The sequence below is a fragment of the Typha latifolia genome, chromosome 8 (assembly GCF_019914945.1).
Source record: "Typha latifolia isolate L0001 chromosome 8, TyphaL0001v2, whole genome shotgun sequence".
In the NCBI taxonomy this organism is placed as follows: domain Eukaryota; kingdom Viridiplantae; phylum Streptophyta; class Magnoliopsida; order Poales; family Typhaceae; genus Typha; species Typha latifolia.
Window position 1 is genome coordinate 10,474,211 of NC_133093.1, and position 24,492 is coordinate 10,498,702.

Sequence of the window (24,492 nt, forward strand, 5' to 3'; positions counted from 1 at the left end):
AGTTTGTATCTATTATGAGTGAGAGACTGTCACATTTTCTTTTAACTGTTCCTTTGTGTGAAAGGAATAGAACAAAGGACAGATACCCTATTAACCAAGGACAACCCCCAACAAACCACAGGTAGGATCAAACAGTTACAAATCCTATAGAGATGATTAATTAAGTTTTATAGCCAACTATACCGAAGGAAAATTGACTACATAATGATGGTTTCTTATCACTATTATCTTATCTTATGCTTGTTTGCGATTTCTAAAATTAAAAATAATAATAATATCTTAGAAGATGATAACGACGAGGGTTGGAGTGTGGTGGGACACCACCACGTACTAAGAGGAGCGATATGGTCTACCACCCATAGATGATAGATGGTGGTGCTCTGGCCCCAATTTCGGACGGTCTGTGATTGGGGAGTATAAATTCGAACCTATTGGGTATGCAAACGTACAAGCTTACGGATTTCCACTTAAGAAGCTTCCCTTATTTTATTCTTTCTCGAAGATATCGTCTACCTATTCCTTTCTCCTGTTGAGATCTTTGGAGCTTAGATTGGCCTATAGCTGCCTTCGTTGGTGGAGACACTCGGTAATCTTACCTCCTCCAAAGTGAACAAACCTTGTGTTAGTTTTTATTTCGATTTTTCTTTTCTTTTTTTCATTTCACACCCTATATTAATGCCTATGATATGATTTGGGTCGTCGTGCTTTTCTTTTTTTCAGATAATATAACTAACTCATTTATCTAGTTTAATACAGTAGAATGTTTTATATGATTTATTAAAAAGTACGAGTTGAATTAAAAATAAAGAATAGAAGGTTTTATATGATTTAGGAGAGTTAGTCCAATTATCTCAAAATTTATAAAATGAAATAAATATATAATATAGGGTGCAAAGTGAAAAAAAAAATATTAAAACCCCTCAGGCTGAGCCCTGAGGTGATATTTGTGCGGGGAGAGGGGCTCGATGTGCAATTTAGACCTCACGTTCATTTCGGGTAGGGGTGCAGGCATTAGCCTGGCGGATAAGGCGGACTTTGAGCACCCGGTAGTTTTCGAAGTGGTGCGATTACCTCACTATTAAATCCACTACGTTCACTTTGCTACTCTGTAATTGGTCAAATAAGTCTTTTGTGACAACCTAGACCTAAGCATTGCTTTTATAAAAAAAAAGAAGAAGCTTTGTTGGGTGTTTTATACATATTTCGGATTTTGTACAAAGTTCGTCGTACAAACAAGTGAGTAGGAAGGAGGAGGAAAAGAAGATCCTATGACAACCAAAAATACGAAGAATTTATTGAATAGCATTGAATCGATGCGTCTCTCATCCTTTCGCCCTTGACTTGATTGATGTGAAGTAATAAATACGATAAAGAGGGGGTGCTTTATGCTCTTTTTTCTTCTTTTGTTATTGTATTGCAACTGGAGAAACGCTTTACTTATTCTTTCTTTCTTTTCTCGCCTAATAACAAACACTATATACTTTTCCATTCGACTTCAAAATATTTCAATCTAAATAAGAATGTTAACTCAACCTTATTTCGTTTTTTTTATGTAATATTAGGATAGAGGGTTATCTCTTTTATCCAATTTAAGGATATCCTCCAATAGTCATAGCATTCATAATACAATGAGAATGTTAACTATCACATTATTTATACTAGATTTTAATGGTATGTAGCTATAAATTATGAATAAGAGGTTTTTAATTTACTAATACATATTTTATATTTTGCAATTAAATGGGGCCAAAATATACCACGATAAATTTAGATAAAGATCCACCTTGAGATTCAAGTAAAATGTATTTGGACTCTAATAAACACATATGGTTAAACAAAATCATTCGGGCTTATGCTGACCTAATGGTGATCAAAGAGAGTGGTTAATAAATGCAATGAAGATGAGAGAACGAGACGTATAACCACAATACTATTATAGGAAACGAGGATCGAGGGAATTGGGGGGAAAAGGATAGAGAGAGAAAGGGAGCTTTAGTCAAAGGCGAAGACGAGAGGTTCTTGCCTCGGGATACGAGCCGAAATGAGGCCGAGGGTCCTCGGAATTCGCGTCGGGCGTGATCTCCATTCCCTTGGTCCCACGAAAAAAAACCCCTACTAAATTCCTATTGCTCCACAGTCCGATGCTCCTCCTCCATCCTCGACATAGTAAACGGCACGCATCCCAAAGCACTGGAAAATTAATGATGGCCACGTCATCACACGCTTGCTATTTCCTTTTTTTTTTAATTATAAAAAAAAAACAACACGATGCTTTTTGACCAAATTTTGGCGAACAAAGTTGGATAACGTATTTTAACACCTATTTTTTTAAATAATAATAATAATAATAATAATATGTGTGTATAAAAAAACTCCTTAATTTTTTAAATACTAAAACCAAGTTTCTGTGCCCATCTTTTACGGAAAGTACGTGCACTTTGTTGTAAAATAAATTTATTCAGTTTTAATAGCCCAATTTTACTATTATTAAAATATAAGATTATTTTTATATAAATAACTCATTTAAGGGATCGAAATTTTCTCATGTAGTGAGAAAAATTAAAGTCATATTATTTTATTATGCACTAAAAGAGTCATAGATCATAAGTTGGTGAAAGGAAAAATATTTGGTATACGTTAATTAGCTTCATTAAATTCTCTTCCCCACCCCCATCTTTTACCTGTTTTCATGTCAACCAACCATCCTTCAATATCATCGACACTATCCAAAAATAGTTTTAAATTTTTTACTATTGTCTACATGGAATTTACTCTCAACAAGTTTGTTTTAAAATATATATAGTTGATGCCCATCATCTAAGACTATACTAACTACTAAGCCTCACGCATTAATATAAGTTTGACAAAGTCAAAGAACAAAAATAAAAACCAAATCCCTAATTTACTATCCAAATTATTATCCCAAGAATGCATAATAATAGATGACAAAAACCGAGGTCTCCTTTGACAATCTAAGCTTCATTTTTCTCAAAGACATTGTAGAGTATCAACTGGTCCAAGTTCAAATTATATCATATTAGCCTCTCTCTTTTTATATTATAATGACGTTATGGTGACCTTGCGGTAGGTATTTGATTAGAGAATAGAGATGAAGTTATCGACGGATTAATCCATTTCTTTCTTATTTTCCTTCATGATAAGGAATAAGTGCACGAGGATAATACCATGGTAAGAATTCAAATCTCGCTTTGCTATCCGGGGTCTATTTCATCGTGTCATAGTCCTATTAGTATCATTCTTATTAGTATTGTCTTCTTCTCAATGATTCAATTGGAAAATAGGAAGATTTTCTAGCTAGGTTTCACTCTCATTCCACGAAGACAAGCAAATAATTATTCTAAATAGTTGTCTAATGGATATTTCAATTTTTTTTCTTTCCATCCATCTCTATCAACTCTAGTTTTACGAAGAGAAAGAAACAAGAATAAAAAGAGTTTTAGTAGCTTTCCAAATCCTTGGCCATATGTTAATTGTTCTTTGGTCGTTGTCACTTTAAAAATTTATATAGCCGATCGTAATAAGATTAGGGTACTGTTGAATGTATGTTAATGCATTGAGTATGAATATTCGATGATTTTGAGTATGCTTACTTTAATTTTATAATTTCTTTGTGCTTAATTTTAATTCGTGATTAAAATTATTAAATACACAAAAAAATTAATGGGATGAATATTTAACCTGCACGGAATCTCTACCTACTTGAAATTCTAAACTCTATACATATATCATCTCTTTTTGCTCTATTTTTTCTATTCAATAAGCAGAAAAACAAACCTGACCACAAATAGGAGAAAAATTTCTAAACCAAGCATTGACCTCCTCTCTAAAATGGCCCTTTAGATTGCAAATTACTCCAAGAGTTGAAATGAAATCTATAATAATTTCTAAACCCAACTTGGGTGCTGACTTATACTAAGACTATTGACATGTTTGTGGCATTAAAGAGTTGGCCCCCCATAGATAGATAAAGACTAAAGAGGGAGAGAGAAGTATCTAGATGAAATCTCTCTCTCTGTCTCACACACACTATCTCTAAAGATTTCCTTCTTCCCCAACTTGTCTTTACGTATGAGATGCGAAAAGGGACTGTACATTAAGGTAGTCCTACTCTAATATTATTTTTTAACTAACACTTTGTTTCTATTACCAACTGACCCAAATCCATCTCATCTCACTTAGGTGTTCCACCAACTCCATTTGCCCCTCTCTCTCTCTTTCTCTCTCTCTCTTCTTTTATATATATATAAATATCCATTGAGCATGGATGGAATCTAAAGCCCTCCTCAGTCTTCCACCATTTAATACTAAAAGCTCACTTTTAAACTATTGGCTAAAGGGTGTCATTGTTCAATGATTGAAAGATTTGTTATCCTTGTTTCAAGCCCTCCCAAATCATAGTGGGGCTCACACATACACACATACGCATACAAATACTCTCTCTCCCTTTATCTAATGCACATGCCAGTTTGGGCTTCCCTTGTGGCTAATCATTTTCTATTTCATGCTAAGTTACTCTTAACATCTTAATTTTGCATGCATCTGAAAGTTGTTTATGTATTTAATTTTAAATAAAATTGTGTCCTAGTGCTGAAAACTCGTGTAGCCAACTTGAATCTCGCTCACTTACAATGAAAATTAGAAATGCTGTATACTAATTACTCATTAAAAAAGATTTAGTAATCTAAAATGGGGTTCTTAATTCTCTCTCTCTCTCTCTCTCTCTCTCTCCATCACCAAGTCCTTGTTCACTTTTGGTCCTAGGAGCCTCTAAAGTTGAAGCCCATTGGCTTGTACTTCCCTTGGTTGCTACTTTACCCTAGAAAGAAGCTCTGGTACGGGCCTTGCTTATGATTGGAGGATCACTTCTTAACCCCACAAAACCCACCAACTAGGTGGGTCCTTTCGAAAACTACTAATAATTTGTTCATCCATCACCAAATCCCATATTAAGCTAGCAATAATCATGTGGCTCGTTTAATATTTTATCATGCTTTTATTGATTGCTTAGTGGGTGAAATACATGCACTTGGAAAGCCCAGTTTCGATGACTAATCCAATTGCTTCTAGATTTTGGAATGATCACTACCTCTTCCCGTTGCTTTCTAATCCCAACTATAATTGATCAATAAATTATGAGGAGCTCCAAGTAGAAACAAATTGTTGTATTTGATATAAAGACAAGGCTAGAAGATGCCTAATGCAATGGTTGTGGTGGCTTTACTTTAATGCAACTTGGGATTACTCAAATCAATTAGGTCAGTGAAGGGAGTTAAACAAAAGTTTCCAAGTGACCCACAAAGGATTTAGCTCAAATATTTCAAAGTTGCAAGAAAGATTCCCATTATTGTGTGATCCAAGAACCAATGCACCGGCCTTGTTTTAAAAAACATACATGAGAAGCATCTAGTTAGTTGCATTTGCCTATCTGGTCAAAAGATTGAAATCCGTGGAATGCCAAAAGTCCTACTTGCAAGGGGAAAACAAAGATTTTGGTAGAAGAAAAGCCAAACCCACAGTTTGCTTGATGATGGCCCACCCCAATTAGTGTTCCCTTAGTTGGGGTTAAGAGTACAAGCCTAGTTAATTGGATCTTATGCCTTGTAATTAATCACACTAGAGGTCACCTAATTGGGTTCAAAAGATTTATGCTAGTGTTTAATGTCACCATCCATATAATATAAACCATGTTACATTGACCAAAGATGATGGATAACGGAGAAATTGGATCGTTTATTCTATAATGCTTTATAAGAGTAGAAAAATACAATGGTCATTCTTACAACATAATAAACTAGAGCGAGCATCCACTTGACACTCATTTCCTAGTTTATGGAAAAAAAGTTGGTCATATTTCACCAGCAGTAGTCCAATATCCTCAAATGTGCATCGTTTGCTGCCCTTGGAAGGCATCACAGATTTGTATTTGCTCAACTTACATCATAATCTAATCCATGCCAAAACTTCGACAGATTTTCTTTTGTTTCACAATTGACAATCTATGTCCCTGTCATGAGGCCATCCAAACTCCTCTAAAAATGCTAAGATTACACCATTTGACCAACCAAAGCCAGTCTGCATAAAGAGAAGTATGAGTGGTAAGAATAAATAGCACATTTCTTAATGACATCCTGCAGAAGATGTCTAGCATTGAAATCCAATCAAAATGGTCAACGTGACATTAGAAGGAAATAGAAAGAGACAGCTAAAGTTTGTTAAATCAGACATCAGATGCAAAAAAGTAAAATTTACTAATATCCAAGAATTGCATTAATGTTTTGCATGTATAACTGCAACAAGCAAACAGAGCTTCCTGCAACCTGACTGGCATGTATTACTCAACTATATATTGCACTAGGTAAATATTAAGTAGGTGGAACTAAAATATGAGGAAAAGGCTTTTCTCAAGAAAAGGGAGAGGGCATTAAGGAAATGTTGAGGAACATCATCAGAGCTAAGTAAATCTAGAAGAACATTGGATATATTCTAACATCTTTGACTCATCTTTTTAAGGCAAAATGATGGATTTTTAAATTTTATATTATATGCAGGGCTGGAAGATGGGAATTAATCTCCAAAAGGAGAAAGAAAAATAAAGCTGAAAATATACAATAACTTTTTGATATCTTGAATTGGAGATATCTATCTAACTTGAGTCACTAAAGTGAACTGATCCACCTTTAAGTAAAGCCACTTTGAAGTGCTGAAAGGCAGGAGGATTATTCTAAATATTCTAGCCTGGAAGTGAGTAATGTGGCGCATTGTTTTCTGGGTTCAAGAGTCAAGACTCATACATCAGCTCAAAGCATTTATAACCACCATCTAGACCACTGAGGATCTGAAGAATAAGAAAGTTCAGGTTGGTGACACTGAAAATTAACCACCTTTTCAAGATATTCATCAGTTTGGATGTAAGCTCGTTATATTAAATGACTTGGGAATCGATAAATGTTTATGTTCAGATTGTATCTTCTAAAAGGCATCTGCAACTAATTCATACGATATACACCTACATATCACAAGAGCAAGTATCTATCTATGCAAATATTAAATAATCACAATTAAGATTACTCCTCATCCACCAAAATGGTACCGCAGTGAACAGCTAACGATGGCACCATCTAAGAATTCTTCTACATGATTAAGAGCTTGTGCTAATCTAAAATTAACCTTTTAGGCGAAGACACTTTTATCCACTCAAAATTACATCCAAATTGGATTAAAGGTCATGATATGATGGAGAACAGTATAGCAAACTCTGTACAGAGGATATTCCTAAAAAGCCAAAAAGGCTCATACTTAATAATCCCTAAGAAACATATCACAAGATAAATGCAAGAGCCAGTCCATTCAAAAGAAATTGAAATGATGCTTTCTGCAAGAAAGGGATGTAAATATGAATAATATAACTCCACACATGCTACTAATTTGCCAACTGTAATGGATGATTATGCAAGACATTCTAGTAGTACGTTTCTGGGATAACCCTATAAACCAATACTTAGTTGCAATTCAAGTTCAGAAACATCGAGAGAGCATTAACATATGAAGCATAACACAAAAGATAAAATAAATGAGTGAGAAAGAACAAGCAAGAAGAACTTATACCAGATGCTTTCACAACAGACGGAAATTGTATAAGGAGACAATAGCATGATAAAGAACTTTGATTACTTGGAACACGAGACGGAGTCATCTCACAATGGGACAATGAGGCTTGTAGGACAAGGAATAGAATTATGAACAGTTCTGAAAATTATTCATTATCCAACAACCTGAAAAAAGAAACAGAAAACATGTTTGTCTTAAGAACTCTTTACCTGAGGTTTGTATTCACCACCACCTCCAATTTTTCCACAGGCTTCAACATTGTATTTTTCATGCATTGCACCAGTAGTTTTGAAAGCAGCATAGTTCGTTCTGATCCACCTTATAGCAATATTCTCAGCCAAAGACCTTGCTTCTTTTGAACCGCAATTTGCTAATCCTTGTACAATCAAATGCTGCAATGGGGCCCAACCATTTGGAAAGTCCCTTCTCAACAGAATTTGTCCATATGGTCAAAAATATGGGAATCTACTCTAACACGATACACAAAGTTGGAAAGTTTTGAAAAATGAGAAAAATAAGGATGTAAAATCATTAGCCTATTCAGATTAAAATTAAGAGGAATTCACTATCCATATCTCTTTCATGGATTATTGCAATGATTCAACATCTACTCTATTGTGCTGAGAGAACTAACCATTGTTGTTCGGTATTTGACAATGAAGTTGCGATTCCAGCAGCATGAATTAATCCCGATCTTTGAAGGCTTTTAAGAATTTTCTCAGCTGCCAGTCTTTTGCTTGTATCTAGTTCTGAATAATATTTTAATTAACTTCAGTTACTAAACTATGTTCAAGTATAAATCACACTCTTAACAATCACGGATGAACTTTGTGCTGACTGAAGAAAATAAGATACAAAACCGAAAAAAACCCCTTCAAATATAGAACCTAATATTATTTTGAAAAAAGAATCAATCATTATCAAGGCGTGAGCTTCGTGTATCTCAGCTTGATGCATTAAAAAAAAACTTCTCTTACTGAATTTCTAATGAAAATGGCACAGTATTCCAGACAAAGCACAGGCTTATATCTCTACATTTATATTTTTATGCCTAAACTCTTTTTGTTATCTAACCAACTCTGGTTTTGTCATTCCCGTTAAACCAAAAATTTAATACCCTACTACAAAAAATGTATTTGCTGAAACCATAACAGTTTCTCCAAAGATCTTTATCTCATGGGGCACAATTCTTATACCGAGAATTGTGGAACAATTAGCGTGTTATAACTTATAAAGAAAAATTAAATGCAAAAAGGAAGCTCTGACTTTGTAACAGAATTCGAAAAGAGTCTTGTCTGATTTAATTGCTGTTATTTCCTTTACTGGTGCAAATACCAAAGAAAATGATCCAAAAAAGTAACGACAAATCCACAGAATATAAATTTGGGAGTAAAGATTTATAATATCTGTTACTCAGAAGAAGTGTAATGCTTTATGTGATTGATTAAATTATAATGGAACTAGCCAATTATCAGAACATTGTATGATTGGAAAACTTCATTAGTCTGCATCCTAATCTATCAAAATAATGTGGTTTAGTTCAACCCAGAATAAAATAACTGCTTCAAATAGCAGAAAATACTATATCCTTCCAGAATTACAAATTATAGATCTTACCTATAGCACTTTTTGACTAATTGTAATATATTCACGTATAGAGTTCTTGTATATGTATCACCTGGTACTCTTATCCATTCATCTAAGAGAAAATAGTCTAATTCTCCAAGTAACTCTGAAATATCTTTTTTCTTTTTGTGAATATTCAGAAAAAAAATTGGCATATGATGCTGGTCAGCATAAAAGATTTGACCAAAATACTTTGCACTGTCGGAAATAAGGACAAACCTGAACCATAAGCCTTAGTCCATAAAGGGATAAAGTTGGATGCAAAAATGTTAGTGTTTTGATAATGAGCTTGCCATTGGTAGACTCCCTAGAAAAATGAGAGTTTATGGTCATATATAGGCACTCATAATTGTTGGTACTCTACTTAAAGGTGGTAAGATCAGATATTTAAATTTTAAAAAAAAAAGCACCTCACAGTTGCTCCTATTGATCAGCCGGTAGTCAAGCCATTGCTCCATGTTAGAGTTCCAGAAGATGGATGCAATTGCAGCTTGCCTTGCTTTTAAGGCCTTGAAGAACTTTTCTGAGGTTGAATTGTCTCCAACAAGTTTAGCAAATACGGCTATGTCAAGTTCCATCTGTAAGAATAACAACAGGTACTTTAAGAGGTAAGGGCAATGCAGAAATGCCATAAATTATCAGAACTTATTTTCATGTACGCAATAGAAAAAAAAATACAGGGTAAAAAGTCCTCAAAGGCTAAAATAGAAAATAGGATAACAGAGAATTAACATTTAATTTTCCTATCTGGGAACTTTCAGACTGCACATACAAAAATAGTTATGACTTGGGATTTGGGAATATGTTCACTGGGAAATTAATGGTCCAAGATTTGTATCTAGTGGAGCTTGACTTCAGAAGGACTAAAGATTGATTCAAGTAAAATCATGAGAATTGTTGAGAACCTCCAAGTTTTGACAAGTTATTATTTAGCTACTTGCATAAATTTTCCCCAAGTTACTTTTTCTTTCATTTCTTTACAGTTTAAACTTTAAATGTAGTGTCAAGAAAGATAATGGTCCCCAACAACCTCATTATCATGATAACTAATAAATGTCTACATTCTTCAAAGTTCAAATTTTATAAATTTTGCGCCCGCCTACTTGATTGGAAAAATAATGTTTGCTCATTAAATGCAGTGAGTAGAAGACTAATCTGAATGAATGGAAACTGATATCAGTTATTCAGTTTCAAAAAAAAATGATATTGTTCCGCATAGCCCTTGTTAATTCAGTAATTGCAGTCAAAGGAATAGCCCTATAAACTACTAGAAAGAACTATTTAGCCAAAGAACTGTATATTTGTACAACTGAATTCACATATTCTATTGTTCTTCATACAACACCTTGTATAAGAATGTGTTCAGGTCAACAGGTATGATCGACGTTGTTGCTAACGTAGTCAAATCAGATGAATTACTGCACCAAACATGGAAACCATTAGAAAGAAATTAATGACATCAAAAAATCTGAAGTTTGTAAAGATGCTCTACCTTTTTTAGGCCTACATAATCTATTTGACTTGATACTTCTTTTTTTCACTTCATAAGTACAAAGAATAGAGCTTTGATATGTGATGTACAGTTGTATTATACCGAACCAATTGATACGTAAAATAAAAAGGATTCAGTTTAATTATATTGGAAACTATGGTTGTGGTACAACAAAATCGAAGTCCTTAGATCTTAACAGCAAAGCTGCAGTTGATGAATTGCATAATTACAGCACGACAAGACACTCAAGATTCCCTAACTTGATCTATCTCCGTAGCAAAATAGATAGAATCACTTGAAAGAAGATTTATGCATGAATCATAAATTCAGACAGCAAAAATATTACCACAAGGCTATTATATTAGGTGTAAGATATCTACACCTAATGAAATCTACAAATAATTGCAACTTAAAGGCTGCACACAGCAGGAGATCATTACAACCTCATCCAGCGAGAGCTGAAATCCCATCCGGATTCAGCTGCTGAAGCAAGTTGGTGGTAAAAATTTTCCTTCTGAGAAGCAGTCAAAAGCTTGTAAGCTGATTCCTCATCCTAAGAGAAAGTACCCAGAAAAGACCTGGTCCTTGTTAGGTGAACCTCAATGTCACTATCAGATTAAGACATCTCAAATGTAAAGAAGAGTATACAATTGTTGCACTTTCTGGCCTGGGCTTGTTCCACATAGCTTGGTAGCGGTTTAAGCAGTGGTTGTGTCCTTGAACATCTCGAATAATCACTTTATGAACATCTGCAGGCCAAACTTCATGTATGAGAAAAAGGACAATACATAACACACAAAAAGGTCAAGCCTGCATGAGAACAAGCCAATTATGTAATGCACTAAAGAAGAAAACCTGACATCCAGAAGTTATACTCTTTCAGCAATGAAGGGTATACTTTCTTCACAAATGCCAAATCATTGGTTCTCATGAATATATCCAATATCATCGAACTCAGAAGTGGAGGTTGGCTGCACAGACATGTACCACATTAAGGGAAATAATGAATAATATTACAAGTAAAAACTACGCAAACAGAGTATCACCTTCGATTGCTATAGTAGGTTCTTGCACCATTAAGTACATGACCATAATGTTCAAGAAGAGATACAAGATTATGCACTATTGCCTTTGCACTGTCATACATTTTGCTTGCTAGTAAGCCCCTACAGGAAAACCCATAATTTTAAATGAGCAGCAGATTTGAAATCTTAATATAACTATACATAAAATAAATAGACAATAAGCACATGTTTCACTTAGAGCATCTCCAACCGGGCTCTATATGGGGCTCCAAATTTAGAGCCATGAATAATGGGGCTTCAAATTTGGAGCCCCACCATGAAAATGGAGCCGGGCTCCATTTGTCACATCAACTTTTTGAAAATGCCAAAATTACCCAATAAGTGTTATATTCAATAATTTTAATTCTATTTGTATCCTTTGTTAAATAATTTAGTTAGTTAAGCTAAGCATATAATTAGTTTTACTAATCGGTTTTTAATAAAAAAAATACCATTGGAAAGGTCTCATCGAGACCTTTAAAATGAGTCTAATATTAAATTACTTTTGAGTTAATTTTAATTTTAATTTTTTTTATTATTTATAAAAATGAGTCTAATATTAAATTATTTTTGAGTTAATTTAAATTTAATTTTTTTTATTATTTATAAAAATGAGTCTAATAAATTATGTATCCTAAAATATAATTACTCAAAATTATCCCCAATGTAAATATTAAAAATTAAAATACATTAGATATGAAATACATCAAATAAAAATTACATTAAAATTTATATTCCTTCATTCCCGTGTCTCTTTCATAAGTGTTCAATTAGTGCATTTCGAAGCTCAAAATGAGCCTCTCTATCTTGGATCTTCCTATGTCGCGCAAGGAATCGTTGAAATCGTTCATCATCATTGGCTTCAAGCTCTTCAATGACCAAAATATTAAACATCTATTGCTTTTATTATGTTTGGTTAATTTCTGCTTATTTTAGGTAATGTAATTTTAATATTTTTAGTTAATGACATGTAATGCTTATTTTGATGTTTATTTCGTGTAATGTAATTTCAATGTGTTTAATTAAAAAATTAGTAATTTAAAATTACTTCTAAAACTATTGAATATTAATCTTATTTTAAAGATCTCGATGAGAGTTTTCTAACCATATATTTTTTAATAAAAAATAATAACGCTAAGATGATCTATTAAGCAATTTAAAATAGCTAATATAATAATATATATTATATTATTTTATAATATATATGGAGCCCGGTGCATTGGAGTGCACCGGGCTCTTGCTCCATTTTTTGAGCCATATTTGGAGCCCAAGCATTGGAGATGCTTTTAAGCAAAACTTATGTACTTTGTCGATGCATGTGTCTGTTTAGTCCTCCAATCATAATTGCAATTCAATATGATTTGTGCTCCCAAAAAAAAATAAAAATCAGTATGATTTGGGAACATGAGACTGGTTAAATAGATCACAGAACAGTTTAGAATAGTCAGAATATTGGCGAGAAAAGACACACGATAAGGTTTGCATTTGTAAAGTCAATAGCTTACTTTTTCGCAACTGTAACTGGAGCCAATTAATGCAAAATATAAGAAAAAACTTACTTCACTTAATAAATAAAAAAATAGAATCTTAGAAGGCCTCACCTGATAACCCAATAAGAATCCCAGTAGTAAACCTCCCTAAACCGTGACCCTGGTATAAACAGCATCTCGGGCAACGGGAGCAGCGTGTGCCTCTCCGGCCTTCGTCTCACCTCGTCCGCCACCCTCCGCGACAAATTCCTCCACAACGCATGCACCTCCAGTGCCCAAGCCCTCACCTGTGGGTTCTCCACCTTGGGCAAGAACCCCTCGGGCTCTGCCACGAAATCCACCGGCTCCGTGTGCACCAAATCCGACCCCGCCTCGTCGAAATACTCCTCCACGAACCGCTCCAGATCGGCCGCCGGGATCGCGCCGTTGACGCGTGGAAGCTTCGTGAAGGCGGCCTCGGTGACCGAGAGGTCATTCTTGAGGGGGAGGTCGACGTAGAGCTTTGGGTCGAAGTCGGCGGGGCCTAGGGTTTTGAGGGCATCGGACTGGAGGCGCTGGAGGAATGAGACGAGAGGGTCAACGGCGTAGACGACGGAGGAGGACGCCATAGTTGTAGAGAAGAGCATGAAGGAGAAGGACAACGAGAGGGAGAGGAGGGAAGAGCTGTGAGTTCTGAGCTTAGGGTCCTCCGGTAGGTGCGTTTCCATCAGTGGGCTAAATCATGGGAATTTTGTTTGTAAAGTGTTGGAGAGAATATAAAATGACGGTGCATCGGTTGTCGTGACTTTCGAGGAGGAGAGATATATAAAGTTTATATTCGATGAGAGATTCGCACGACTTTGCGGGCCCCACTTTAAATCCCACGCGGGAGAATTTGGTCCCATTTTACTTTTAGATTTAATTATTAAAAACACTTCAATGTTAAGCTTTCTTGGTTTAGTAATAGAAATAACGAAGTCTAATTTATTATTACCAAAACGAATTGAGGGTGTTATTCTAGAAATAACTACTTTTATATTATTATGTATTCTAAAATAAAATTATAATAATTATATTTAATGTGATATAAAATAAATTTAAAAAATAAAAATAACTTAATGTATAAAATGTCTAGTACCAAATTTAAATTTTATTTTAAAATTAAGCACAGGCCTACTCAATTGGGCTTCGCTAAATGATCTCCGTCAATATTTATTTATATATATATATATATATATATAAAGGATTCAATTTTGTTGCATATCTGATTTTGATTTTAGAAAGTATATATCTCCTAACATTCAATTCAAACTAGATGCAAGTTTAATTCATTCAGGCTTTGTTCAAGATTGATTTAATTTTATTTGAAATAGATTTGAATTTGCTTATCAAGCAAACTTGTCCCTTTGACTTAAAGCTTCCTCCGCTCGATTATACCTCTAGCCCAAGAGCTAAGCTAAATCTGGCTGGAATAAGCCCTGAGACCTGGCCCAACTTATGCTAAATAGGCTTTTATCTAACTTATAGTAAGAAAGTTATTTCTTTAATTTATTTTTTACAATTAATAAATATAAAATAATTTTTTGTGTGAAAAATAACTATTTTTATTTTTCACTCTCTGACAATCAAACACATCCTTATAGTAAATAGTAGCTAACTGTTGTATTGCCACGCTTTCTTCCTCTAAATTTATAAGTAAAATATCACATTAATCAACTCTAGCACACCACTTTTCTCTATCAGTCAACTTCTATCTCTGATGCTCTTAAAAGATTCAGCAATTCTACTGTCAATAAATATACTTTCCCTAAGCACAAACAAAGAATCTAACATACATCTCAATATCTCTTCTCTCTTCTAATGCCATCAATGATATCTAACTGCTGCTTTTGACTGATGAGATGAAGGACTAGAGTTTGTCAAATTGATCAGTCTCTCTCTTCTTTAATTTTTCTCTTCCTCTGGTTAGTCTCGTTAGATGTACCATTGTCTTCTTCCTTGCCTCCAAACTTTGGAACCACCTTAATAAAACATGAAGAGTTAGACTAGAGAAAGAAAACTTGTAATTTGGAGTTTTTAATTTTTATTCTTTACTGGATTAATGGGCCAGATCAACTGGAGGCTGGAGCTATTTTCTTGTATAATTACTAATGGAGGACCAAAGTATACTAACCTGATCCTGCGAGGCATCACACAGACACAGGGAAAGCGGCCGCTTTCTCGCCTCTTCGCGATTCGCGAACACCGAGTCCTCGATCCCTGGAAGAATTTCTAGAAACAGACAAAAATAGTCAGGTCGGATAGGATTGGGAAAAAATAAATAAAATAAATAAATAAACTGAAAAGATCGATAAATGCCTCCCGACATTTTGACAATTCTACCCCCTATTCTATGTGGATACAATTGGAGTATTAAAAAAGGGTAGGGGTCGCTTTATCAAAAATCTACTGAGCAAAAATATCGGAGGCTATTTTCGTCAGTCTCCCTCCGACTCATTTCATGCTTCCGCGGCCGTCGTGCGGTCAACTCACGGAGTTCACCACCGCGACGGCAATGCTTTTACGCGAACCGGGAGCTGTCTTTTTTAGAGATCGTACCTTGGTCCGCCTTCGGCAGCGGCGGAGACCGGGTAAACCGGCTGCTCTGGAAGCGGCGGTTAGACTCCGTGCCGCTGTCGGGGACGTGACGGTCGAGAGGAGGCTCGGGGGCGGGCGTGGTGGCGCACGTGAGCATTTCTCGGACGAAGGTTTCCTCCATCGATGTGAGGAAGGAGGTGTGGAGCGCCTCCGTCCATCCCTCACCGTCCATCATCGCCTTCAGATCCATTGATCGGAGATCGGAGGTCGGACTTATCGACGCTGCTGTCCGATAGGATGGATGGATAGATGGATCGATAAATGGATGACGAGGGTTGGTCGAAGATATTGGGAGATGGGTCGACTTTAAAAATAGGAGCAGGGTGGTGAGGGAGTGAAATATCTGGGAGTTTCTGCCACGTGTGCTCTTAGATTTTAGATTAATTTTCTTTTTCGTGTGCTTCAATTGGTGATCGAATTGGGGAATTCGATTCTTATTGCAGAAGATTGAGTGTCATTTAGAAGAATATGCCATTTGAAGAGGTTGAAGAAATTACCAGCTAATAGATTTGTTTAGGCTCCTTTATTAAATACTAGTAAAATAACATTAAGTTCTTTCTATTGACATGTAAACATGGTTGAATATATATCATTACCATATCACTTAATTGACTAATATTTTATATTGTTTTAACCATTTTTATAGCTTGTAATTTTCTTTCTTCTCAGTCCATTTTTCCTGCTAGTTTAGTTTATAGAGAAAGAGGGAGTAGATTACAAATGAAATATAAAGGATGTTACATTATATTCAGCATTTCAATTTAAAAGTTCAAATGAGTTATAACATTGATTGATAATCTTGCAGAAAGAAACCCATCAACCATAGAGGGCATATAGTCCAAGCATGATAAATGATATGGTTTGAATCTCTAATAAATATTTGAATTGATATTAATAAAAAATTTATTAAAATATTATATGCGTCTTGATTTAGATATATTGCTTTTGTTAGTCTATATGATTAAATTATAAACTTATAATCTATTAGCAAGAGACAAAGAGTTGTATTTATCGACCCGATTTCCAATTCACTTCTCCAATAAAATAAATATAAAATTATACTTACGCACACTAAATTATAAGACGATATCACTTATATTCGTAATAGAAAAAAATGTGACACTAAAACTCTAAAACTATTTAAAATGATAAGTGTTAATTGACCATTTTTTACTCTTATTTGTGCCGAAATTATATTTACCTTGTTTATACTACTCTTGTATTTTTTTTTTCTTTTCTTTTTCATAATTTCTCTGCTATATTTTTCACATTTTTCTCTGAAAAATAGCAACTCCTTTTGTCACAGGACCATTCCCCTCTTAATTCATTTTCCACTCAAACTTTGTCACACACACTCTCTCTCTCTCTCTCTCTCTCTCTCTCTTTCTCCTCTTTCTTTCTTGCACATATTTTCTATAGGGATTTGGTAATTTAAGAAGTCTGAGTGTTTTTTTGAGGTTATAAATGATATTGTTAGGTAATTTAGCCTAAGAAAAACTTCGCCGATCAAGCCGTTCCCCTCAACATCCTCCATACTAATGCCTAAATAATGCCTAAATAATGCCTAAACCCTCTTTTCCGGTCTTCGTCCATCTCACGAGATCCTAAAACCTCTGAGCTCCTCTACTTTTCTCGTCCCCAAATGGCTTGCGTTCGTAGAACCCTAGCCTCCAATCTCACCCACCTCTCCCGCCGCCTCTGCCCTTCCTTCTCCCACCTCCTCCTCCTCGACGACCGCGACACCTCCCCGCCCCTCTCTTCATCTCCTCTCTCCAGATCCATTTCAGGCTTCGCTGGATCTCCGCGTCGCGATCCAAGAACCCTTCTTGGCTTCTCCCACCTCCCTCTCGGCCTCGATCCCTGCCTCCTCCGCGGCTACTCCTCCTCCCCCGATGGATCCAGCGGGATCGACTCCATCAAGGACGTCGCGGAGGTCCTCTCCGACGCCGCAGTGGCGGCCTCCGTGCCGCCGGCTCCGTTCGCGGGCGAAGTGGCGGCTGCGGCGGCCGATTCGTTCTTCCCGGTGGCGGCGCTGCAGTACTTGATCGATGGGGTTCATTCTTTCACTGGGCTCAATTGGTTTGTTTCGTTATCCTCGTTTCTTCTTTGGTGGTGATATTGGAATAGATTCTGGATAAATTGGTTTCATTTGATTTTTTTTTTCTTTTTTTTTTGGTTTATGCTTCTTAGGTGGGCTTGTATTGCGCTGACGACATTGATGATTCGAGGGTCTACGATCCCGCTTTTGTTGAACCAGATGAAGGCCACCGTCAAGCTTAACGTGAGTTGCAATTAGTTCTTGTATTCTTTGCAGATTTAGATGTATAACTTTGCTCCTTTTTCTACTGTAACACATGCTAAGTATATTTTGTTGAATTGATGATATGTTGCATTTGCCGTGACATCTTTATTCAAGTTCGGTGAGTTTCGAAATATGTGTACCTCTTTTATAATTTTGCAATTGGTAAAGATGGTTTTCCAGACATTGTTTATCTATGTTTTACATCCTTTTTATGTCTTGGCTACGCTATTGCAAGGAAGAATTTGAAAATGAGGATGGCATGAGTTTCTATTATCATTTTTCTGCTTGAACCATGTTGATGGAGCTGTCTGTCCACGTTTGTAGCACTAACAGAGGATATGGTCAGAGAAAATGGTTGGGGCAATCAGACTCGAGCAATGATGGCATTTTTCCTTAGTAAGAAGAAACAGAAGTTATTTAGGCGAAAGGTGCCAATGGACAGAGAATATTCAATGAGAACTTATGATAGGAAGAATGAGAAAAATGCAATGAACCTTTTGATTAGAATTTTCCATGGTAGAGCTGAATTGAGATTTAAGTCGCCAATTTGAGTTAGACGGAATATATGTTATTCTGGTATTTCTGTGATTTAAAATATTTGTACAAGTTGTTTAAGCATTTTATTCTGCAAGTTCTATACTCTCTTTAGGTAAGATATTGATTTTCACTTGAATCCTGTGTTTAATTTTCAATTTCTTTTTAAATTGCAGATGATGAGACCAGAGCTGGAGGAACTTAAGCAAGAAATGCAAAATGTACCATTTTACTCTTAACTCAACAGTTACTAGAGTAGCTAGAACATCCTTTTTCTTTGGTTAATTACCTTTCTGTACATTAGAATTTCTTGTTCTGTAACCATGGAAAGTGCCTTTTGCTTTGTGTCAGTGTTATCCAGTGTAACCTTTCTTTTTATAAGCATTAACGCCGACTTACTTGCCACAGTCTATGGATCCGCAATCTATTCAGGATGGTCAAAAACGGATGAAGGCATTATTCAAAAAGTATGCTCCTTTTGAATGATATGATTTTTTTTTCCTAGTATGGTTTTATCCATACATTTCTACTCTCAGTAGTTTGTTCTTTTTCTTTTGGGTAATATTAGATAGAACTTTATCTTAGCAATGTCCAACATATATCTGAAAAAATAATTCTATCTTGCTTCCTGCCTTCCAAATCTCACACTGCTGGTGCCAGTACCCTTGGCATGGCCTGTCACGCTGTGCTGAATGTTTGGTTTGGAACATTACTGATTGTTGTAATTGCTTCATTTTCTCTCTTTGAAATTTATTTCAGGCATGGGGTCACACCATTTACTCCACTGAAAGGACTATTCATCCAGGGACCTGTTTTCATGAGCTTCTTTTTTGCTGTAAGTAGACTTCACTAAATCAGATGTATTTATTTGTTTAATATGGGCTATGAAGTGACAAATCCACTTATCTCATTATTTGGCCATAAGTGATCTAATAGTTCCTTGTATATTCTAGATATCAAACATGGTCGAGAAAGTTCCATCTCTTAAAGGTGGTGGAGCATTCTGGTTTACGGATTTGACAACTCCGGATCAACTTTACATATTTCCAGTGTTAACATCATTGACCTTCTTGGCTACTGTGGAGGTAAGCTTATTTTCTCATTGTGTTGATAAGTTAATATGCTGGCTTAATTTGCAAAATGTAAATGAGCAAAGTAGCAAACTAGTTCTGTTATGACTTTAATGCCTGTGCTGTCATCCTACTGGCATCTTTTCAAATAATGGAACATGTATGGTCTCTAATATATTCTGTCTTAATATATTCTGTCTTGTTGGTATACGAATCAACCTTATATTCATAGATACATACTACTACAACTTATTGACCTTAAGAAAGTCAGTTCTCCTAAAAGCTTCTTAAGAAAGTCAGTTCTCCTAAAAGCTTCTTAAGAAAGTCAATTCTCCTAAAAGCTGCTAAAGAAAGATAACGAAGGATATGAAATTTAAAATGCCAATGTGAAGTAGCTGATATCATATTCTTTTGGAAATTTACAACGAAACCTATTCAATATAATTCTTATGTTGACTACTATACATGGAGTTGGTAGAAATAAAAGATAAGGAATTACAGGCCCACTTCATACCATATGATCGTATTCGATAGCTTTAGCTAGATTTAACCAATTTTCTTTTGAGGAAATATAGAAGTTTGAGTTAGAATTTGTCTTGAAGTGGCCTAGATGGATGATCACAAATTTACTTACTGTATAGCTACTATTTTCTTGGCGAGAAAGGTATCTTTAAGTCACTCTTGAGAACATGAGATTGTTGGTAGAGTGGTAGTAAACAATAAAGAAAGAAAACCTGATGTTTGAATTGAAGTGTTTGTAGTTTGTACAACCTGTTACTCTAGTTCTATGTACAAACTTTTTGAGTGCCTTCTTCCAGTCAAAATGGAGAAATGCAGTTTGTTGTTCTTGACCTTGCATGTGCCTATATGTGCACCAGCTGCATTTTAGTTGATTTTGAACAGTCATTCATCCTTAGTTCTTGTTTGTTGGATAAATCATTCTTTTGTGCTACTGCGTCCTATAGTCTACTGCGTCCTGTAGTCTATTGGGTCTGAGTTCGACACATGATTGTATAACTATAATGATATATTGGCTTTCCTTCAAGTTTAAATCTGTCGCCTTGAATTTTTGAGCATACTAGTCTATTTCTCTAATATGTTCCATAAAATATTTCTGTAATCGCATCATCAGTATGTATATTAGCCTAATAGGATGTTCTCGCATATTATACTTGATCCTCCGAGCAGCTGTAATGGGCATTTAAATGCTTTGAGAAATATTCATTAAATTCTTTAGTGATCTTAAATTAGTTTCTGTTGGTACTCTATCGAGTTAAGAGATAAGCTAATGCAAGATGGATGTTATTTCAGCTGAACATGCAAGAAGGTATGGAAGGAAATCCTATGGTTAATACGATGAAGAACTTCTCTAGAGGAATTGCTCTTTTGACTGTGCCATTTACAGCCAATTTTCCAAAGGTATGTTATTGTTGCCACTTGTTCATAATCTAGAGATAAACATTGCATGCAAAATGGCAAAAGATCTAAATTTTGAATTCATGTGATGTAACTGCAAAGTACTGCATAAAAGAGACAAAGCAGTTTGGGGGGAAAATGAGTATGGACATTCTTTCTGTTCTTGAAACATTGGGGTTTCTTGACTGTGGTCTACCTTCTTGTACTAATCATGACTTCCGGACCTATCTTTGGTTGATTTGAACCGATTATGCCCAGTCATTTTTCGAGATTTGGCGGTTAAATATATATCCTGATGCTTGTATATGGGACTTTTGCATGTTAAAGAGACATGTTAATTAATGGAGCTTCTCATGTACACACCATTTGGTTATAATCTTATATTTCACTTAGAAAGGAATGAGGAAAGGAGGGTGTCTACAAAATGAGGAAAGAAAGGTTGCTACCTTGAAGTAACTGATGGTTAGGTACAGAAAAAATGGACAAGAAAGTATAATTGAACATTGGGTGGTTGGAGGTAGAACATGTTTTATAGAAGTCGTGCTGTTTGGGAGATAAACAAATCGACCTAGTTAAGAATCATCGATGGATGTGTTACGTGTATAAAACTGAACTTATTAGGCGCTTTATATTTTTATACTGATCTTGTCTTTCATGCCAGGCCATTTTTTGCTATTGGATAACGTCAAACATCTTCTCTCTTGCATATGGATTTGGTGAGTTCATGTGATCTTTTAGTTGTTATTCTTGTATGATTTGTATGTCGCAAGGACCTAATGATTATGCCTTTTCATTCTGAGTAGTGATCAAACGCCCTCCAGTAAGAAAGTTCTTGAATCTTCCTAAAATAGTACCTCAGCCAACACCAGCACCGCAACCAAGCTTTTCTTTCTTCGGGGCACCGAAATCAATTACTCCATCAGCCTCTCCACTATCAGCTAATGCTCCTGAGCTTTCAAAACCTCAAGAGAGGAAGGTATCTACATCTTCTGTCATCAGCCAGAGGATCAGATACCTAGAGAAGACGGTGAAGTCTAGAAACAAACCTAAGAAAAGGTGAGAGATTCTTGGGCGATGGTAGAAGCAACCTTTAGAAAAGGTGGGAAATATATGGACCACATGCCGATTTTTGTAAAGAACAACTATTCAGAATTACAAGCACACCCCGACTCCACACGATTGTTTACAAATAATGCAATCTGTTTATGTGATGTTGTATGAGGTGGTCACCATTTTTTTGGCAAAATAAGTTTATTCATTTTTGAGTGTTGACACGTCAAACATAGACGATAGTTTTTGTAGCTTCGAATGTCTGGAGCCATAATCTTGTTTCTAACAGTGCTGTTGCAATTTGACTCAGTTTTGTAACAATCTGGCAATATTTACATACAGCGTCAATTGTGGTTGATTGTTAGAGAAGCACTTCCTTTTATTAGGCCGGCGCAATTTGTGACAAGCATATACATCGCATTCTAAGATGCTTTACGTTTCAAGGTCTTTTCAATTCTATGTGCTCTCCATTTGCGACAAGTTACAGCCTCGCCATCGAGATAGTAATCTCATCAATTCTAGAAGTCCATTATTTGTTTCAGAGATGAGATAGTTTTATAATCGCACATTGCAAGCGGGAGAGAAACGAGATTAGTTGCCAGTAATCTCGTGATGCACGTGGCATATCAAATAAATTATACACCTCTATATATAGAAATCTTCTTAATAGTACACCGTAAAATTATAAATACATCTATGCGTCATGAGCATCACGTTTCATTCCAATTTTAATTTATTTTCCTAGGATCTACCAACTTCGAAATATATAAATTAATAATAGTTGATACATGTCAACTTCGCTAACTCGACGTTACGGTGAAACAAAATTAGGGCAGTATGCCGAAAAGTAGCTGTAATTCAGTAATTCCTGGCAACAAAAGATATACAAGCCCGAAATACTACCTCAGCTGTAAAGGTCGAGAATTTTAAATCTGTATACTGATTCGCGGCAATTAGATGCATATATATATATATATATATATATATATATATATATATATATATATTAATATGCATCATGGTGAGTTCATTAATTAATGATGCCAAAGAATGATTGAGAAGCACAACGATTTGAGGGGTGACCTAATTCAGGAAAAAAATGGGAAGAAATAATCGCGACAAAAGGAGTCCACCCAATCTATCTACCTATAAGAAGAGGATAGAGAGATTTTAAAGGAAACAAAAAGAGGTGGAGAAGCAAAGGGAAGTAGGGTAGAATATTGAGAGAAGCAAACCAGTAGCAGAAAATGGACTTGATTTCTTGCAGTACTACAACAACTCATTGTTACGCGTTATGTTGACTTCTTTTACCTCCAACTCGCTAACCAACAAAGATAACTTGCATCTCTTTTTTTCTCTTTCCGCTCTTGTTAGGCTCTATTTGAAAATGACTTAGAAATGGCTCGTCCACTACTTTTATGCCAAAGATCCTTTGCAAAGCCCTCACTGTCCGTGGTAGTTGGATTGGCTAATATTTTATTCCACAGTTAGTTGCTAGCAGATTAACAGTTCAGTACATGCTGGCTATAATATATTTAAAAGGGTTTCTTTCGTGCAATCGAATTAATTCTTTATCGATCAATTTGATGAAGATCTAATGGTGAAGATCTTTAAGGGTATAATAGGAATGAAAGATATTACGGGTTCTTCAGGTAATTTTTTTTAAATATATAATCTTGCACATTATTTTTTTAACAATTATATTATCTTAATATTTTATTAAATAAAAGACATATATATCATTAACTGAGAATAATGTATATATATCAAAATAAGGGTATTGATGACTTTTATAATTAACTTGATAAAAATTTAATTATATTTTATTTTTTTAATTATTTTTTATTATTTACATATATCTCTCGTTAGTTTAAAATTGATTTAAATTAAATTTTAATAGATAGAGATAGAGAATTATATTTAAATTGAAGTTTATCTTCAAATAATCAAATTTACATTATTTAATATTAAATAATATCTCATATAATTAAGGCATAATTATATTTAAGAGAGAAATCTTAACGGAAAAAAAAAACTTGTATATCGCTTCTTCCGTACTTATCAATCACATTGATAAATATCTAATGGTTAAGATCTTTAAGGGTATAACAAGAAAATTAGAAAGTTAGGCACACGTAATTAATCTTCTTAACTAATATACTATTTTTCTTACGTAATGTGGTTTTAGAACCGGTACTGGGAA

The 24,492-nt window shown here is 35.1% G+C and overlaps 3 protein-coding genes across 5 annotated transcripts; 1 reads left to right on the forward strand and 2 right to left on the reverse strand.

Annotated features, from left to right (window-relative positions):
* Positions 1 to 5,731: 5,731 nt before the first annotated feature.
* On the reverse strand, positions 5,732 to 14,078 carry LOC140794234 (probable trehalase). 3 transcript variants are annotated; one of them, XR_012110089.1, is made up of 11 exons: positions 13,413 to 14,077; positions 11,794 to 11,913; positions 11,603 to 11,718; positions 11,396 to 11,496; positions 11,191 to 11,300; positions 10,601 to 10,673; positions 9,666 to 9,833; positions 9,475 to 9,562; positions 8,264 to 8,378; positions 7,839 to 8,094; positions 5,732 to 6,093 (listed from the first exon to the last, which is right to left on the reverse strand). XR_012110089.1 is itself a non-coding variant. In XM_073146166.1 (11 exons), exons 1-11 carry the CDS (start codon positions 14,006 to 14,008, stop codon positions 6,004 to 6,006), a joined length of 1,791 nt encoding a protein of 596 aa, XP_073002267.1. In that variant the 5' UTR covers positions 14,009 to 14,078; the 3' UTR covers positions 5,732 to 6,003. The 3 variants fall into 3 exon arrangements, 2 of the variants coding, with proteins under 2 accessions (XP_073002267.1, XP_073002268.1); XM_073146166.1 differs by having other exon boundaries at positions 7,839 to 8,052; positions 13,413 to 14,078; XM_073146167.1 differs by lacking the exon at positions 5,732 to 6,093 and having other exon boundaries at positions 8,015 to 8,099.
* An 839-nt stretch (positions 14,079 to 14,917) lies between these two features.
* On the reverse strand, positions 14,918 to 16,309 carry LOC140793958 (uncharacterized). The gene is made up of 3 exons (XM_073145750.1): positions 15,879 to 16,309; positions 15,454 to 15,551; positions 14,918 to 15,301 (listed from the first exon to the last, which is right to left on the reverse strand). The coding sequence occupies exons 1-3, from the start codon at positions 16,105 to 16,107 to the stop codon at positions 15,209 to 15,211; spliced, it is 420 nt and encodes a 139-aa protein (XP_073001851.1). The 5' UTR covers positions 16,108 to 16,309; the 3' UTR covers positions 14,918 to 15,208.
* Positions 16,310 to 17,264: 955 nt separating this feature from the next.
* Positions 17,265 to 22,610, forward strand: LOC140794345 (mitochondrial inner membrane protein OXA1-like). The gene is made up of 9 exons (XM_073146358.1): positions 17,265 to 17,996; positions 18,108 to 18,198; positions 18,930 to 18,974; positions 19,162 to 19,220; positions 19,513 to 19,588; positions 19,707 to 19,838; positions 21,135 to 21,242; positions 21,901 to 21,955; positions 22,043 to 22,610. Exons 1-9 carry the CDS (start codon positions 17,560 to 17,562, stop codon positions 22,297 to 22,299), a joined length of 1,260 nt encoding a protein of 419 aa, XP_073002459.1. The 5' UTR covers positions 17,265 to 17,559; the 3' UTR covers positions 22,300 to 22,610.
* Positions 22,611 to 24,492: the final 1,882 nt, after the last annotated feature.

Bases quoted from the DNA above. Each gene is read 5' to 3' on its own strand.
- LOC140794234 (XM_073146166.1), bottom strand. From the start codon at position 14,008: ATGGAAACGCACCTACCGGAGGACCCTAAGCTCAGAACTCACAGCTCT. The intron at 11,301-11,395 runs GTATACTCTTCT...ACTTTCTCTTAG, and splicing joins GGCCAGAAAGTGCAACAATT to GATGAGGAATCAGCTTACAA. The intron at 8,053-8,263 runs GTTAGTTCTCTC...TCTGTTGAGAAG, and splicing joins TCAAATACCGAACAACAATG to GGACTTTCCAAATGGTTGGG.
- LOC140793958 (XM_073145750.1), bottom strand. From the start codon at position 16,107: ATGGATCTGAAGGCGATGATGGACGGTGAGGGATGGACGGAGGCGCTC. The intron at 15,552-15,878 runs GTACGATCTCTA...GTCTGTTTCTAG, and splicing joins GCTGCCGAAGGCGGACCAAG to AAATTCTTCCAGGGATCGAG. The intron at 15,302-15,453 runs GTTAGTATACTT...TGTTTTATTAAG, and splicing joins GTGATGCCTCGCAGGATCAG to GTGGTTCCAAAGTTTGGAGG.
- LOC140794345 (XM_073146358.1), top strand. From the start codon at position 17,560: ATGGCTTGCGTTCGTAGAACCCTAGCCTCCAATCTCACCCACCTCTCC. The intron at 19,589-19,706 runs GTAAGTAGACTT...TGTATATTCTAG, and splicing joins TCATGAGCTTCTTTTTTGCT to ATATCAAACATGGTCGAGAA. The intron at 19,839-21,134 runs GTAAGCTTATTT...ATGTTATTTCAG, and splicing joins CCTTCTTGGCTACTGTGGAG to CTGAACATGCAAGAAGGTAT.